Source organism: Zootoca vivipara, chromosome 11 (assembly GCF_965207765.1).
Source record: "Zootoca vivipara chromosome 11, rZooViv2.hap1.1, whole genome shotgun sequence".
NCBI lineage: Eukaryota > Metazoa > Chordata > Lepidosauria > Squamata > Lacertidae > Zootoca > Zootoca vivipara.
Window position 1 is genome coordinate 36,166,254 of NC_142594.1, and position 19,321 is coordinate 36,185,574.

The following is a 19,321-nucleotide window of genomic DNA, read 5'->3' on the forward strand; positions in this document are numbered from 1 at the left end:
TGGGAACCCCAAAGCGCCTCCAGTGGCCAATCCCGTCATTTCCTTCCCAGCTGCTTCCTTCTCTACTCAGTGTTGAGGCTCTCGGATGCTGTCAGAGCCTCTCTCCTCCCTCTCTACTTCCTGATTCCTGTAATCTGATCCATTACTAGACTTGCTGCTCTACGAAGAGCTCGACCTGATGAGGGGGGGCTGTTCCCTATAAGCCATCCCCCTTACATATATAAAAGCCATAGAACCTTACTTCTTCATATAAACACTAGGAGCCTACAGAAGCCCAAACAAACAAATGGTGCCAAAATGATAATAATGAAAAGCATAAACGCCATATGTGATTCAAAGGGAGGGCATTCTACGGATAGGGCATCACCACAGAGAATGGGTCTATCTCTTTATTAGCATGCCTGTGCCCTAAAATTAGCAGGAGAGGCCCTACCAGTCCTCCACTCCTGCATCTGCCATACCCATTTTCTGCCACTTTCCCCATCCCAAGACCATTCACACAACTCTCTATCTTTATTGAAAATAATTATTGGGATGAGGCATAGCAAAAACATGTACTGGCACAGAGATTGCTGTGATTCTACCGGTATTGCAGATATAGCATAGAATTGGTTGGTTGGATGGATGGATGGATGGATGGAAATAGTTGCACAACAGATGTACACAAATTCATAAATTACCAAAAGAATTTTCGGACCAGTACATAATTATTCACAGTCCGATTAATAATAATTGGCCTGAAGCCCAGATATAGAGTAGATAAAAGACAGTTTGCCCTGTGGTAACTCATTGAGCGATGACAACCATCACAAGGAGAATAAAGCTGCAATTCCATACACACTTACCTGGGACTAAGTCCCATTGGGCTTATTTGGATATTTCTGAATAGACATGGATAGAATTTCTCTAATATCAAGCCACAAGGCATGGAAATTTTACTGTAACTCAGCAACCACTAACACTGGACAGGGGTGGGGTAGGGTGGAACTCACTGGGCAATGTGGCCACAGGTACCACCACTGTTTTCAGCATTGGGGATTGAACCATTTTAAAAGGCCTTTAAGTGTCCTTAAATTTGTATTTGTTGCACTCTGTCAAAAACTCATGTGGGCTATGATAGATGGGGAATTTTTATAACAGAGATCCTTGGGGCACAGGGCATATTCACACTGGCATATAAATTAACCTGCAAAAGGTGCCTGATAGTAATCTCTAAAAAAAATCTTCACTGTCAAGACAGTCATTTTCTGCAGGAGCACTGCCACTGACTAAACTTAAGTTGGGACCATGGATCCCCACCTGTTAGATTTCACTGAATGCATTCAAGGGGGGGATGGATTTCACACTTCTCCTGCCTTTAATAGTGCAATAAAAAAATTCCTTCAGTAGCACCTTAAAGACCAACTAAGTTTTTATTTTGGTATGAGCTTTCGTGTGCATGCACACTTCTTCTTCTTTTAATAGTGCAGATTGTGTGAACAAAGGGCCAGTGAAGGTGTGCTAAGGGGTAATTAATCTGTGCTAAGTGATCTTGAGCATAGACAGTATAAATATTGATCTAACCTACAGGATTTTCCCATAGATGGCTAAACATTGAGACAGTTTATCGCCTCGGTTGTAAGAAAGAATCAATTCAAATGATTGTCTTAGAAATAAATCATTCACTCGTATAGTTATCCTCTTAAAATTGAGATAGATAGGAATATAACAAACTTTTAATCTCTTTGATAGTAACTCACAGAAATCAATGACTCTGGATTCAGTGCAGTCATTGGTTTCTCCTACAAAACTCAACATAAGACATTCAGTGATGAGTGTCACTCAGAAATCTTTAAATGTATGGTATAGCCATATAACAAAAAATTTGACCCAATGCATCCCCCTGGGATCTGAGTGAAGAAAACTAGATACACTGTGAACACACACTAATATACCTGAGCAGAGCTTTGGAAAACTCAAAGAGGAGTACAGGAAAGGAGGTCCAATGGGTGGTTCTGGAGGAATAGATCTTAAGGATTGGAGCCTAAAATAGATTAAGTAACAAAAGTCTCCCATCTTGTTCAACCCTCTTCAACTACCTGTAACGCCCCCCCCCCTCCAAAAACCTCTGAAGGGTGTGACGTTTAATGAAAAATGTTGGAACGGGGTGGCACAGAAGCTGCTGGGGGTAAGGAGGCAGCAGGAAGCGTTCTTCCTATGAACTTCCTTAAGTTAAGCAACTTCCCTGTTTCCTGTCCCATATTGTTCAGGAGGACTGCTGGATCTCCAGAGAGGCTTTCTGGGGGCAGAGGGAAGGAGGGTACAGGATAGATTTCTTCTGTGAAGTTCAACTTACCTTAAAAACCAAGACCAACTGGGAGAAGTTCTCTACTCCTCCTGCAACCCATCCAACATTGCTCAAGAGGTTTTCGTATGTGAAAGGGGAAGAAGCTGCATAAAACTTTGAACGTCCTTAACACAGGTCAGATTGAGGGCAGCTCTTCCCTCTCCCTGTAACCCTTTCCACATTGTTCAGGTGGGTCCCCAACCTTCCAGCTACAGTTTATGGGAATGCGGGAAATAGGAAGGGAGAGGACACTTTCCTTCCATGAACTTCCTTCAGTTAACCTGTAGATATAAGAAAGAGGGCTTGGTAGCACATTCCTCATTTGTGCTGTGACCTTGCCTTCTCAATTTAGGTGTCAGGCATTGAAAGCAGTGACTGTAGTGCAGGTTCAAGTCCTTCAGTCTTGTCCTTCCTGACTCTCTAGCTTCCTAATCCTCCCTCTATGGTTTCTTCTTCTTCATTCGCTGACTGGAGAAAGTTGCAGAGTGCCAACTCAGTCAAGATCCTGAGACGCGAGCACTGTCTAGCCCAGCACCTAGTTTGCATTCCCTTTGTTTGGCTTCTCCAGGCAGAAAAGGAGAAGGTAGCAGTATTGGGCAAGTGACAGAGAGGCAAAGTGGGGGAGAGGGAAGGTTAAAGGATGTGGATCTGCTTTGCCATGTCAGTTGGAAATATGAGTTTGTAGTGAGTCCCCTTTTTGCAATACATCTGTGTCTCCTGGATCCTGGCCTCTGAGGTGATGTGCCAGTCCCTGGTTCCAGTAGGATGCTCACAGTAATCGCTACACTGTAAGATTTATTGCACCATATTTGTAATCATAGAATCATAGAATCATAGAGTTGGAAGAGACCACAAGGGCCATCCAGTCCAACCCCCTGCCAAGCAGGAAACACCATCAAAGCATTCCTGACAGATGGCTGTCAAGCCTCTGCTTAAAGACCTCCAAAGAAGGAGACTCCACCACACTCCTTGGCAGCAAATTCCACTGCCGAACAGCTCTTACTGTCAGGAAGTTCTTCCTAATGTTTAGGTGGAATTTTCTTTCTTGTAGTTTGAATCCGTTGCTCCGTGTCCACTTCTCTGGAGCAGCAGAAAACAACCTTTCTCCCTCCTCTATATGACATCCTTTTATATATTTGAACATGGTTATCATATCACCCCTTAACCTTCTCTTCTCCAGGCTAAACATACCCAGCTCCCTAAGCCGTTCCTCATAAGGCATCGTTTCCAGGCCTTTGACCATTTTGGTTGCCCTCTTCTGGACACGTTCCAGCTTATCAGTATCCTTCTTGAACTGTGGTGCCCAGAACTGGACACAGTACTCCAGGTGAGGTCTGACCAGGGCAGAATACAGTGGTACTATTACTTCCCTTGATCTAGATGCTATACTCCTATTGATGCAGCCCAGAATTGCATTGGCTTTTTTAGCTGCTGCATCACACTGCTGACTCATGTCAAGTTTGTGGTCTACCAAGACTCCTAGATCCTTTTCACATGTACTGCTCTCAAGCCAGGTGTCTCCCATCCTGTATTTGTGCCTTTCATTTTTTTTTGCCCAAGTGTAGTACTTTACATTTCTCCTTGTTAAAATTCATCTTGTTTGCTTTGGCCCAGTTGTCTAATCTGTTAAGGTCATTCTGAAGTGTGATCCTGTCCTCTGGGGTGTTAGCCACCCCTCCCAATTTGGTGTCATCTGCAAACTTGCTCAGGATGCCCTCAAGCCCATCATCCAAGTCATTGATAAAGATGTTGAACAAGACTGGGCCCAAGACAGAACCCTGTGGCACCCCACTAGTCACTACTCTCCAGGATGAGGAGGAGCCATTGATGAGCACCCTTTGGGTTCGGTCAGTAAGCCAGTTACAAATCCACTGAATGGTAGCATTGTCTAGCCCACATTTTACCAGCTTCTTTACAAGAATATCATGGGGCACCTTGTCAAAGGCCTTGCTGAAATCAAGATAGGCTACATCCACAGCGTTCCCTTCATCTACCAGGCTTGTAATTCTGTCAAAAAATGAGATCAGATTAGTCTGACATGACTTATTTTTCAGGAACCCATGCTGACTTTTAGTGATCACAGAGTTTCTTTCTAGGTGCTCACAGACTGTTTGCTTAATGATCTGCTCTAGAATCTTTCCTGGTATTGATGTCAGGCTGACTGGGCGGTAATTGTTTGGGTCCTCTCTTTTCCCCTTTTTGAAAATAGGGACAACATTTGCCCTCCTCCAGTCTGCTGGAACTTCGCCTGTTCTCCAGGAATTTTCAAAGATTATTGCCAGTGGTTCTGAAATCACCTCTGCCAGTTCTTTTAATACTCTTGGATGTAGTTCATCTGGCCCTGGAGACTTGAATACATCTAAACTAGCCAAGTATTCTTGTACTACCTCCTTACTTATTCTGGGCTGTGTTTCCCCTGCTGAATCATCTGCTCCATATTCTTCAGGTCGGGCATTGTTTTCTTTCTTGGAGAAGACTGAGGCAAAGAAGGCATTGAGGAGTTCTGCCCTTTCTCTGTCCCCTGTTTGCATTTCACCATCTTCTCCTCTGAGTGACCCCACTGTTTCCTTGTTTTTCCTTTTGCTACGGACATACCCATAAAAGCCCTTTTTGTTGCTTTTAGCCTCTCTAGCGAGCCTGAGTTCATTCTGTGCTTTAGCTTTTCTGACTTTGTCTCTACACGTGCTGGCTATATGTTTGAATTCCTCTCTGGAGATTTCCCCCCTTTTCCATTTTTTGTACATATCCCTTTTAAATCTTAACTCAGTCAAAAGTTCTTTAGATAGCCAGCCTGGCTTCTTTAGGCACCTTCCATGTTTCCGTCTCATTGGTATTGCCTGAAGTAATGCTCGGCCTCAAGTCCATTTTCTCCTCCTCAAGTGTTCATCCGTTAAGAAAGCAGCTTTTAATATTGTGTCTGATGAGGGGTTGTGGGGAATTGGTTCAGAATACAAAAGATGGTTCTAGTCAGGCTCCTTTTTAGCTCTTGACTTCTTTGAATACTCTGTTTGGGTCTCAGAGCCTCAGCGGGGCCCAGCAGTGCTGATGCCTGCTCTTGAGCCACATTCATGCCACACATTTAAAATGCTACGATACCACTCCAAACAAAATTCTTCCTCCAAAGAATTCTGAGGGTTGTAGTTTGTTAAGGGCGCCAACCTATGATTCTGAGTTCTCTGTGCCTATGATTCTGAGTTCTCTGTGAAGAGGTTATTGATGGTTATTATTAGTGAAACTGACAAGCAAAAATGCATTATATCAGGAAAAAGTCCTTTGGGCAAAAATGTGTGTATTTGGCAAAACTGAATGCAAACCTGTATATTAGGAGAAAGTCACAGTAAAATGCTGGTCAATAGCCATGATGCCTTTTTAAAATGCAAACTGATACAGAAATATGGAAAGTGAATTTAAGATTAGAAAAAGGAGAAGCTGAAATGGACACATTCACTCCTCCCAAATTCCTGTATATGTCTACTCGGAAGCGTTGTTGTTGTTTAGTCGTTTAGTCGTGTCCGACTCTTCGTGACCCCATGAACCATAGCACGCCAGGCACTCCTCCCGCAGTTTGGTCAAACTCATGTTCGTAGCTTCGAGAACACTGTCCAACCATCTCGTCCTGTGTCGTCCCCTTCTCCTCCTTCTTACTCGGAAGTAAGTCCTGTTAATTTCAGTGGGGCTTCTTCTCAGATAAGTTGGCATAGGATTTCAGCCTTGCACTATTAGAGCCAGACACCTTAGCAGTTCAGCTGTGGGCATTTTTCTTTCTTTTCCCTTCTGATGAGAGGTGTTGCCGCAAAGGCCTAATAGCTTCCTACAATCCCTTTCTCACACTGTTCCTGAGGAGCACATTCAGAATTTGCCAGCTTATGCCAAGCCAGTGTGCCCTGAGTTAACCTTTGCTAATGACGGAACACTGAAAAGTTCAGCTGAAGTGCCAATACCATCATTTTTATTTAGGTATTCATTGGCTTGCTTTTTTGGACTGAAGGACCCGACTTCTTTGGGGGAAACAAATTAAAGCCGCTGGCGCTGGCAGGAGTTCATTTCAAACACATCCCCGCAATGCTCTGCCTTGGCAGGTGCATCATAGGGGCAAGCCACTGTGGGAGAATAAATCTTCCCCGCTTGGCAACAAAGGTTCTCAGATCCATCCCAAATTAGCTTAGCCTCGGCACACATGTTCTAGCCCAATGCATTTGGAGTGCCAGACAGGTATCAGACCTTCCAGGATAGATATCTAGCCCAGAATCTTCCTAGTAATTCATTCAGACTGGCTGGGTGGCAGTAATTTATTCACTTAATAGGATGTTACATTCACATCTGAGGGAAAGAGAGAGAGGGGGGGGGAGAGAGGCCTTTCATCAAGAGGGTTTGAAAGAATTGGCCCTAAACTAAATAACACGCTGATTTAATTGGCAATGGTGGTGCTCAGCAATGATAAGAAGTTAAGTAGAATAATTTGTGGATTTGTTTCTGTGCCACATCCTGCCAGTATGTGCCTATGAAACAAGATAAGAACAAAAGCACCTTCCACTGTGCTCTGGGTATAGGGAGCCTTGCCAATATATAACAGGAATTACTGCTGCTAAACAGGCAGCACTGGCTGCTTTGTTGAACTCACTGGGTTGTAGCCACGCTAAGACAGGGTCCCGTCAACTAAAGGAGTGCCCCTTGTGTGACTGGAATACTTCATTTCTCCTCCCCGGCTTGACCCTAAAGTCCGTTCTAGAGGTTCCCCCGGCCCTCCAGACCAGATTGGGGGGGCACAGGACGGGGGGTGGTGGAATCCTGCTACGCTAATGGTAATCCTTACATTGACACGACAGATTAGTAGAATACCATTCACTGCTCCATCTTGCTTGCAGGTAAGTGAGGAATCATATCTGCTTATTGATTTTCACTGTTATCCTCTGAGAAACTCAGAGCAATGGCCGTGGCTTTGCCACTTTTTGAAATCGTCATTTTTATCATCACAACAATGCTGTGAGGTAGACTGTTTTTCTGCAAATGTCTGTTTGGGGTTTCAACACCCCAGTGGAAGTAAGTTGGAAGTATGAGACCTCAAGATGGGGAAAATGGAAGAGGAAGGTTCCTCTTTCATAGCTCTAAAAAAGAAGGTCCCAAATGGTCACATGTCAAGAACCCCCTAATCACCTGGCCCAGTGGTACAACACCCGCTTCATATGCAGAAGGTCCCAGGCTGACTTTCCAGGAGAGCCAGCCCCCCGCCTGAAACCCTGGAGAGCTACTGCTGGTCAGTTCAGGCAATACTGACCTTAATGGACTCAGGCCAGATCCGCACCGTACATTTAAATCACATTTCCACCCCACACACAGAATACTGGGAACTATAGTTTTGTTGGGATTCCTATACACTGGCGAGCTACGCAGCTTGAGCCAGGCTAGTGATGTTATTGGGTCTGTTCCCAGGAGAAAGGAAGTCCTTATCTCCTTATGCTCACATGATGTTTTCCACTGTACTCTGTATACTTTCTCTTTTGGCTATGCAAAATGCCAGACACTACGCTGCATCTCTCTATAATAAAGTACTTAGACACTACCAGTACTTATTGATTCCTGTGTGTTGTTCTTCAAGCTGAAGGCAATCACAATGTGCTCTGGCTTCTGTTAGCTGTGTGGGGCAGACTCACATCTGGGGGCCCCCGGGTACGGAATGCTAACAAGTTTCCCCCTCATCAACCCCCAGTGCCATTAAACAAACTATAGTTCCCAGAATTCTTTGGAGGAAAGTCATGTGCTTTAAATGTGTGTTACATGCAGGGTGTGGGCCTGCCTTCTGTCTGAGGCTGTACTTCTTAACATGCCCTATTTTTCATCTGCTCCCGCCAAGATATTGGGAAAGTGAAAAGAAAATGCGGAGAAGCCGGAGGAAGAGGAAGCCTTCCTCTTTGGGAGATAGATTAATCCTTTTCAGGATTATAAGGATTCTGCTTATCAGCTCCTTTTGGGATATGAGAGAAGCACTGTCCTTTGATCAAAATCCTTTTCCAGGAGGGTGGGTCTTTGTTTTGATCCCTTTGTCTCCCTCAGTGAGAAAGGGGTCAATGATGTTGATCTGGATTTCTTGATCCTGCAGATTGGTTGATTCTGTCTTTCCGGTTCATTATCCAACTAAGTGTTGCTTCTTCGTGCTGGGCTTCTCTGTGAGATCTAATAATCCATTTCTGCTCCGATTCTGCTCTCTTGTCCAGTTCTGGTTGATGCTCAGTGTGGTATGGAGGCCCCACCATTAATTACCCTTCTCCTACCTCCTGCATTATAATCACCCATTCATCTGGCCTGCCTATAAATTGTGCCTTCTCTCCCTCACTCCTCCCCCATGAATATGAATTTAATTGCATTCAGTAGAAGTTTGTAAGAACTCGGAAGTCCAGAGTAAAAGGTCATCATAGTTTCTCAGTGTTACAGTATGAAAATGCAAGCTTGTCTTGTAGTCATGAAGGTAATACAGGCCTGAACATGATTGTAATAATAAAATAATGAATAGGAAAGCTAGAATTAGATGCTAATTTTTTTATCATCTTTTTGCTTATAAGTAATATTTGCAGAAGCCTTTCAAAGCAATCAATTCATGGCTTGGCAATTAACATTCTGCCTTGAGGAGAAATTCTGGCATCGGTTTTATACCAGCTGAAACTATAATCCTGTCCAAAATTACTTCTGAGATAATGTGGGATGATACAATGAAAACATGTTGATGCGTGATTTTTTTCCTGGCCTCCATTTCAAACTTTTCAGTGAACTCTCCCAAGTTTCAGAGAAAGTTTTGCATCACAAAGGAGGACGTTGTAAACAAAACTGAGTGATAAACTGCTATTATAATTATTTTGAGGATTTTTTTTATCCCACTTGTCTGTCAGCAGTAATCAAATTGGCTTACAAGTTGGCTTACAAACGACATGTCTGAAATAACTGGATGAAATAGCAGCACACAAACAAAAGAAATGCACTAGGATAATTGAAATAAATCATATTATACTCAGCAACAAAATGCCTGTGAAAACAATTGAGTCTTGACTGCCCTGCAAAAAAATCATCCAACAATCATCAAAAATCATCCAGAGCCAGCTGGATAAGACCTGCTATATTCTGGGCACCATGACAGAGAAGACTGCTTACCATTTTTGGTGGCAAGCAGCAGTTGTGACTCAGCACGCCCACAGGCAAGCCGGAGCAGGGCAAAAACTTCCTGCTCAGCTGGCTGGCAACGTCATCAGGCTCAGCCAGCTGCTGGGAGTGGCAAGACACTTCGTCACTTTGAATTTGAATTGGCCAATCATGGCCAGGTTGCTGGGCAGAATTTTGGGGACAGACCTGGGTCAAGTCTGTCTTCACTCAGGTCCACCGCCAAACCATTTAAACTGGCTGAGGTTGCTTCCTGCAGCGCAATCAGCAACAGACACTTTCAACTTCTGAATTTAAAGTTGTTGTTTCCTTCATGGTAGATGTCCGTAGAAGAACGATATATGAGTACCACAGAGTGGAGCTTCAGATGTCAAAGGTTACCAATCTGTCAGCTGTTGAGATGATTCCTCTACCCAGTAAGTACAGACCAACAAGCACATGATATATGTCGTTCTTAAAGACAGTCTATTGGTTTTAAAGTTCTTTAGAGACATCTTCCCTCTTGGCGCGTGATGGCCTGGCTCACATGTCACTTTAAACTATAGTTAACTATGGCTTAAAGCTGAATGTACAGCAAGTTGACACACACAGGGGAAATTGCTGCTTCTCTGCTCCTGTTAACTGCCATGCTACTAGGAGCTAAACCTCTTTGATTCTCATTCACTCCTGCTGTGCTGGGAGCTAGGCCATGGTTTGGCTTACTGTTACATCCGCATCCGAGCTCATGGTTTGTCTCCTCAAACAAACCATGAGTGAGTAGTAAACCAAAAAGAAATCTTCGTTACAGCTCATGGCTGTTTGGAGAGCAACAAACCATAAGCCTGACAGTAAGCCAAACTGTGGCTTAGCTCCCAGTAGCACAACACATAGGGTTGCCAGACTCAATAGAGGACAGGACTTCTGTGCCTTTAATTGCCCTGCTCTCTTTTGAGTCTGGAAAGCTTAAAGAGAAACCAGCAGACCCTTTGCTTGGAAATTAAACAAAGGGTCTGCTGGTTTCTCTTTAAGCTTTCCAGACTCAAAAGAGAGCTGGGCAATTAAAGGCACAGAAGTCCTGTCCTCTATTGAGTCTGGCAACCCTAACAACACGGCAGGAGTGGCGGAAGATTAAGCAGCCACGATTTTCTTCCTGTTCATCCACACACTGTAGCATTATTGTTTTGTTGCATTTGTACTTTTCAATATTCCTTCCTTTGTTTATTGCATATTTATTTTAAATAAGGAAAATATGAATACATGAGAGAGACATCAGAGCACACACCAGAACAAAAGAAAATGTGAAGAACTACATTTCAAAGGGCCGACATACCTAACCGACATACCTCTCTAGATAATAGCCAGTATATCCCAACATCCAATATCCGGCAATTGTATATTGATCACCAAGTGATCATGGATGCATAGTAAGCATTATCCTTTAAGGGTGTTGCATGCTTGCCCTGCAAAGGAAGTAGTGACAAGCGCTTATTTTGTATCTCATCCACACACACACTTTAAAGAAAGCTTGGAATGTAAATTGCTAGACAAACCATCAGTAGAAACTGGAGCCGGCTCCCATCCCCCTCTTAATCCAATTATAGCTCTTACACAGTTTCCTACCCCAGCTTATTACGTCTATATGACAAAAACATTAGCTATACGCCGTGAAATGTAAGACCTCAAAAGGAAAGAGACATAAAGAAATAATTGAATGCTTTCATGGAAAAGGCGAATTTAGGAGCTGGGCAAGAAATGAAGATTTGCAGAAATGGTAGTATACTTACAAAGAGGATTAAAATTGAATCTCAAAGATCAATATTTCATAGGTGGTGCCTATTTCCATAGTGTGTCATAGTAGCCTGTTTCTAATGACAGATGGTTGGAACCCACTTATTCACCAATTATTTTAAGGAGACTACATTATTTCAATCCCTAGAAAACTATTGGTGGTAGGAAATATTTGCAGGGTGAAGTTTTTATCTGCCTGGGTCTTTTCTTGTTGCAGCCTGCCTCCAGTTTAACAGCTGTGGGCCATGTGTCACGGCTCAGATTGGCTTCAACTGCAGCTGGTGCAATAAACTCCAAAGGTAAGAAAAGCTACTTAATTCTGGCCTTTGCTATACAATGGCACTGATAATGAATCCATTTTTCTCTTGCCCTATATAATGCATAGGGATTCTTTTAATTGGGCTGATTTATTTCCTACTGACAACTGAAGTGATGGTTTTGACCTTTCAATTTGCGATATATAAAGTAAAAAGGTTCCTTCCTCAGAATCACTGTAGGACCAGCCGGCGTACTCCATGCTGGGGAGAAGGTTCATTCAGTAAGCATTGATCTCCAGGGCAATGTACCCTTTACCCTGGGGCTTCTAAACCATGGTTTAGAAGACCAGGAACATGTTGCCAAGTCTAAAGAGAAAATAGACTGGAGCAGCCTTAAAGGTCCTTGGACTTTTCTTAATATTCAGGGCATTTCCAGATGGGCCACATTTTTGCTTGAGTTAAATTGTTGCACAGTTGTTGCAAGAAATTGAAAACCTATCCTTTAGCTAGGTCCTCTCTCTTTGCTGATCTGCCTACATATTTTGTTGCGGGGGGGGGGTGTGCATTCCTGCTTAGTGTGCTTTTTCTGATAGTAACTGCTGTGTGAAATGCGGTTCATTGAGGTCTGTGACTAACTGACAGGTGTATGCTGTTGAGGGGCACCACAACTCTGGTTCCTGCCCCCTGCTCTACCTTATCTGCACCATGTTGTGCCTCTATCTCATTTCCATTTTCTTTTTTCAAGGGAGCTTACTCCCAGGAAACTATGCACAGGATTGTATTCATTCATGCTTACCCTAATAAACTGAGCAGTATGCTATGAATTGCTGCTCTTGGGTGGGCGGGCCCATGTGTATATGCATATCTATGTTACATAATGGCTCAACACTGTTGCCTACATATTTTGACTCTCTTTGAGAGTGTCCCTATGCCTATCCTTGGGGGAGGGCTGTGGTGATTGTCATGATGAGCTCCTGCACTTCAAAATTTACCACTGGGTGAAATCTTTGAAGAAAGGCTGTCACAGACTCCCCTCCACAAACAATTCATCATGTGGGAACAATATATTGTCCCACTCTTACAGAATCAAACACTAGTAAAGTCGTACCTCTACTTATGTATCCCTCTGGATATGTAAGCTTCGGGTTGCGAATGCGCCAAACCCAGAAGTGTATACTTCTGGGTTTCGCCATGCGCGCATGCACAGAAGCGCCCTATCTCGCTGCACATGTGTGCAGAAGTGGCGCCCCCAGATACGGACTTTTCAGGTTGCGGGTGGACCCCTGGAACAAATTAAGTTCATATCCAAAGGGTCCACTGTATACTGCTAACAATAGACTTGTTCATATGTTTTACAGAAATGGGTACAAGTGTTTGTGTAAAAGAGTCTACACTTGGTAGTTTCTGCAGCTCAGGTGTTGGGTACACAGACTGTAAATTTGTGAATGTTACATGTGAGTAACTGCACATGTGTACACTACAACTACTTCTGTAGACAGGTATACAGATTGTACACTCATTTGGGTCATTGGGAAAGACGGACGTGGAATGTTTCACTTTTTCATCCCATATGGCAGCAGTAGGGACAATTTCTAAGTCACAAAATAGCTGTAATATAAAGAGCGCAATCATTCTACACAGTCTTAGCTTTTAAAACGTCCTCCAGCTGCTGACCTTGGTTAGCTTGAATGAATTCAACAGAAACTCCTGTTATGCAAGCCTGGCTGTATAAGTGCTTCGTTTTTGCTTTAGGTTTTGTTGTGCTTTTAGCCCAAGAAATTAGATTCAGAAATTCTCGTTTGTTAGTGAAAGAAAAATGAACAAAGAAAATAAGACTTTTAGCTCTTCTGGGGCTTGCAGAGATCTAATGAGGGTCTGGGAGAGAACAGACAAAGGATCACTGACATTAAAAGGTTGCATATGTTCTTGGAATTCTGAGTGTTTCTTCTTGGGATGAGTTGTGTCATTCAATTTTCCCCTTTGAGATCAGTTAATTAATTTGTCAATTATTTTTGGCAACAGTTATTTGACATATACATATTATACCTAAATAAAATGTCTTCATAGAGGAAGATTATGACACAGAGCCAAACAGACCTGCATGTAACAAAAGCACTGTATTAGGCTTCCCCCATCACTTTTGAAATCTAAATTACCCCATGTCCTGACTGTGTTATAGTGGGTGCTCCTGATGCATGCAATGGTTCCCTCCCCCCCCCATTTTGCAGCATTCTCACAAATTCATTGACATCATAATGCCACGGCATATTCCAATGTAATCCCTATTCATGCTTTATGAAGAAAATCCACTAAATCAAACAAAAGCACAGTTGCCAATTAGCTGTTTTTGGATATCCCAATGACCTGTTACCAAATTTAGCCCTTTCCTGGAAGCACTCTGTGCACATATCCCCATAAACCAAACTGTTTACCATGTGTGTAGCAATAGCTTCCTTACAAGCCTAATCCTTGTTATCAGAACCTGAGTTTGCATGATTTGGGTTGGTCAGCAAAGGAAGTTCAAAACATGCTAAGATTTTGTAAGATGTAGCCATCTTTGTTAATGTTGTAGCTTCTGGTCCATATGTACTCAGGCACACAGTTCTGTCCTTTCCAGCGCAGTTCCCAATGTAGCTTCTCCTTCCAGTGCCCAAGAGCGCAGATGTCTGAAATAATCTGTGAGCATTTGGGGAAGGATCCAGGTTTCCCTAGAGAGGGTCAACAGCTTGGATCCTGAGTTCCCATGAGCTCTCAGGATGCTTCCTCTGCAGGGGTGTCCAACAGGTCAATCGGGATTGGCCGGTCGATACCCGGGAGGTTCTAGTCAATCGCTGTTGATCGCGGGCTCCTTTTCCTTTGCTTTTGCCTAAGAGCACCTGGCCTCACCCCTTCTCCCCTTGCTGCATTTTCTCCTTTTCTCTTGAACGGAAGACGGAGTTTTAGCTGTGAGGCAGACTGCTTCCATAGAGGATATTTTGTTGAGCGGATAATCTCCCCCTAAAATTTTGCCAGCCCCCCCCAAAGGGAACCTCACTAAAACGGAGCATTTCCTCCCCTCTAAAAAAAGCTCAACAACTTTGACCTGAACCCCAATAAAACGGGGGTAGATCACTTCCAGTTTTTAACTCTGTGAGTAGATCACAATCTCCTGGAAGTTGACCCTGCTCTAGAGGAGGGGTGAGGAACCTTTTTGGCCCAGCAGGCCCGATCCTTATCTCCCCACCTGGCTATCGTTGGAACTGTTGATCACTTGTAGAGCAAATGGCTAGAGGACCTCACAAGTAGACCCCTAAAATTCTAGATCCCAACCTCTTCTCCCACATCCCCACAATGCATTATGCAATGGTTTGGTGATTATCATTTCTGATTTGATCTGAAAACTAGCTAGAAAGAATTCACTAGACCCCCATCCTGTCAATGCTTTCCCTACTGCCACGTTGACTGATAAAGGGAAGAACTGGCAGTGATGTTGGGATGTATGTGTCTCTGTGGCAGCAGGTGGGGGGGAGATGTTTTGCTTTTTAAAAACAGATAAAATCCCACAAAATTATCTCCTGTGTTTTTAGAGCCTGCTGTGTGTTGTAAATGATTCCCTTGGTAAAGTATGTCATTGTCCCATTGCTTCCAATAAAGAAAAGTGTGCCAGGGTGGGGTGGGGTGGCCTACTCACAAATCCCTATGGGGAAGAACGGAAATGCCTCTAAATTGATTACTGCTGCTTCATTGCATTTGTCCATTTCCTCATTCACAGTATTACTGCTTTTATGAACTGCAATTTCCATCAAATAACATAGTCTTGGAGTTTTAGCTCCTGTTGTGGAAAAATGGTACCTTTCACATCAAAATAGAACATTTATTTGAAAACCAACGAGCCCTTTCCAACATCACAAATTAGTGTTTAGCATCAAACCAGCATGGGGTGGGGGCAGTTTGGTGGCAATTTGTGATGTTACGTTGTATTAGAATAAAATAAAAACCAGCATAGCTGCTCATCTGAGTTTAGACCAGGACCTGAGTTCATTCTGGGAAGATCAGGAGTCTAAGAGAGGGGTAACAGTTGGGTATTGCGGTTAAGCAGCATGAGATGAGATTGCAATAAGGCAACAAACACAGCTAGAAATGTGACCACAAGCAGTGTGTGGTAATGCTCCAGTCCCGTAATCTGCACTGGCATGACACCTCCACACATGCATTTCTTTGCGCATCTATACTAGCTCTAAGAGTTTAGCTACATGGTTCACAAAGCAGAGTGGAGCAACCACCTTACCCTCCCATCTCTGAGAATTAGATTTTTATTTTTTTAAAAAAAATTACAGGCAAGTAGCATTTTTCTTTCTCCCAAGATGCCAGAGGAGGCAGTTATCAGAGCAAGTATTCTAGCAACTCAGGTTAGAGTAGGATTCAGGTTAACCTCAACTGCAATGCATATATACTTACCTGTACCTGCTATCATATAACAGGTTAAATGAGAACAGATGGACATTAGCAGATTACCAAAGAAATGCTACTTGGAACAGCCGAAATGCAGTGACAGAAATAGCCAGTGGTCTTAATGGAACCATAAACTACAGCTTTTGGAACTGGATCTACAAAACCTTTTTAAAAAGGTGTATCTAATACATGTGCAGCAAACCATTAAAAAATAAATTAAGTTATTATTATATTGAACAGGATGTAAAACCCATCTAGACCTTGGGCTTGTTTTCAACATCTTAAAGAGAGACACATTTTGAAAAGTCGTCTCCTTGACTTTACCTTCCATGACTTACTGCAAAGAGCCTTTATGGCTTGAAAATTTCATCCTGTGCCATTTATTTACCAATAGAGCAAAGATGTTTCCAGGTCTGCCATTGTTTCGGTTTGCAATTAATTTATGTTGTATGGTTTCTGCCCCTCTGTTTGGACTGAAAACTCTGGAAGATTTAGGCATTATCTATTGCATTGTCCCATGTATATGACCTGCTCTTTTCCTATGAATATTTTCTTCAAGTTCCTTACAGCTAAGGAAAGGGCAAAAGAATAAAAATTAAAACTCCCATTTGACCTTTTTTAAAAAAAAATCAGGTATAGAAGCCCATAACTTATGACGAAAATAAGATTCCCACTGTGCAATAAGGACAAACACTTAACATGTAAAGTATCCAGTTTTGCTGTAGTGGCACAAAACCTGAAATGTGCTTTTTGCAGAGGAAAACGAGCTTCCTCATGAGAGGCACCTCTTATCCTTAGTTGTATAAAAGCTTTTATTGACTGGATGTCTGCGTGTTTTGTCACGATAATTGTAATGACCTTTAGTAAACCAATTGCCTGATTTTCCAGCACAGGAATGTGAAAGGTGTGGCCCTCCAGACATTATTGGACTCCATTACCCCAGCCAGCATCACCAATGGTCAGGAACAGCCAATGGGCAGGGAGGTGGAGTCCAGCAACGTCTGGACAGCCAGAGGTTCCTTATCCCTGTTATAAAACTAAGCACAGGATCTTATCATGAAAAGAAATGCCTATATTGCTATATGTGAGGATCTGAAGTTGCTAATGGTTCTCTGCCGCTTCTATTTTCCCATTTTGATCTTCGTTGCAGCCATTTACATACAATTCAGAAGGGTTTTGCTTTGACTAGATGTCTCATCAAACACTTGTCGTTGATGCGATTGGTTGCCCTAATTTGCTGCCTTAATTTCCTTAGGTTTAGCCAAGCATGTATACAGAAGTACTAAATGATATACCATTGCTGAGCATCCATAACAGCAAAAGCGTTTATGGGCAGGCTTGATTAAAGGGCAAGCAATGTGTCCCCTGCTTGCTCCTACTAATGAAATAATTAGTTCTCTTGAAAATAAAGGTAATTGCCCAAGAAAGAAATTAAGTTTATAAACAGACACTAAGGTAACGTGGACTTGAATGTAAATGGCAGTAGTGCAGATGGTTGCTTTCTAAAGTTATTATACTGAAGTTTACTTGGGCATAAAATTGTATGGTCATAGGTAGATACGTAGGTAGATACTTACCTAATACGAAGCCACCTATTATTTTAAAATGCAGTATTGATATTATGACGATTGTGTAGGACAGTGGAGCGAATCTGGATTTGAGTCAGAGAGATCCATCAGGCATATTTGGTAGGACCACAATAAACCTTCCCGTGATATGGAATCTTTTCTGATTATTTGTGAGATCTTCCCTTCCCTTCTTCAGAGTGGGTGTGTATGGCTGCACATAACAGATATGCTGTGTACGGAACTGTTGATACGAGAGAGTGCAAGCTTTTAATTTACCCTGAACAATATAGTAGGCTCACATGATTGGCATCATTTATGGATATTTATGGATTGCTTGCATTTGGATGATACCAAATATCTTCGAAGTGTGGTCTCGACTTCCAAAGAGCGCCACAGAAGTATTTTCACTCTTTTGAAGTCAAAAACTTTGTAAGCAAAGTGCGCAGGGCGAAAATACTTCCAGGTTAGCGGACTTCAGAAGTCGAAACCTTCGGAAGTCGAGGCATTTGTAAGTCGAGGTACCACTGTATTTTCCAGCAAACTTCTATATATTTTTGTATTTGGAGGTAGTGTTTACATACATTCATAAACCTTTCTGTCTATGACTGAATATATTTATGTGTCTCCATGTGGAAGTGCGAAGCGAAAGGAAGCGAAAGGAAAATCCGATGCTGTAAAGAAAAATATTGCATAGGAACCTGGAATGTAAGAACCATGAATGGAGGTAAGCTGGATGTGGTCAAAAATGAGATGACAAGAATAAATATCGACATCCTGGGCATCAGTGAACTAAAATGGAAGGGAATGGGCGAATTCAGTTCAGGTGACTATCATATCTACTACTGTGGGCAAGAATCCTGTAGTAGAAATGGAGTGGCCCTCACAGTCAACAAAAGAGTGACAAAAGCTGTAATGGGATGCAATCTCAAAAATGACAGAATGATCTCGATACGAATCCAAGGCAGACCTTTTAACATCACAGTAATCCAAGTTTATGCACCAACTACCGGTGCTGAAGAAAGTGAAATTGACCAATTCTATGAAGACCTACAACACCTTCTAGAAATGACACCAAAGAAGGATGTTCTTCTCATTACAGGGGATTGGAATGCTAAAGTAGGGAATCAAGAGATAAAAGGAACAACTGGCAAGTTTGGCCTTGGAGTTCAAAATGAAGCAGGGCAAAGGCTAATAGAGTTCTGTCAAGAGAACAAGCTGGTCATCACAAACACTCTCTTCCAACAACACAAGAGACGACTCTATACATGGATATCACCAAATGGGCAGCATCGAAATCAGATTGATTATATTCTCTGCAGCCAAAGATGGAGAAGCTCTATACAGTCAGCAAAAACAAGACCTGGAGCTGACTGTAACTCAGATCATCAGCTTCTTATAGCAAAATTCCAGCTTAAACTGAAGAAAGCAGGAAAAAGCACTGGGCCAGTAAGATACAATCTGAATCAAATCCCTTATGAATACACAGTGGAAGTGAGGAACAGGTTTAAGGATTTAGATTTGGTGGACAGAGTGCCTGAAGAACTATGGATGGAGGCTCGTAACATTATACAGGAGGCAGCAACGAAAACCATCCCAAGGAAAAGGAAATGCAAGAAAGCAAAATGGCTGTCCAACGAGGCCTTACAAATAGCGGAGGAGAGGAGGCAAGCAAAATGCAAGGGAGATAGGGAAAGATACAGGAAACTGAATGCAGATTTCCAAAAAACAGCAAGGAGAGACAAGAGGGTCTTCTTAAATGAGCAATGCAAAGAAATAGAGGAAAACAATAGAATGGGGAAAACCAGAGATCTGTTCAAGAAAATTGG

At 42.7% G+C, this 19,321-nt stretch overlaps 1 protein-coding gene across 1 annotated transcript in view; it reads left to right on the forward strand.

Moving 5' to 3' along the window:
- The window catches only part of PLXDC2 (plexin domain containing 2), a 234,908-nt gene that overhangs the window by 187,775 nt on the left and 27,812 nt on the right, over positions 1-19,321 (forward strand). The window contains exons 8-9 of the mRNA XM_035130307.3: positions 9,793-9,888; positions 11,457-11,538. Coding sequence (XP_034986198.2) covers positions 9,793-9,888; positions 11,457-11,538 — 178 coding nt within the window. The remainder of the gene's footprint in view (positions 1-9,792; positions 9,889-11,456; positions 11,539-19,321) is intronic.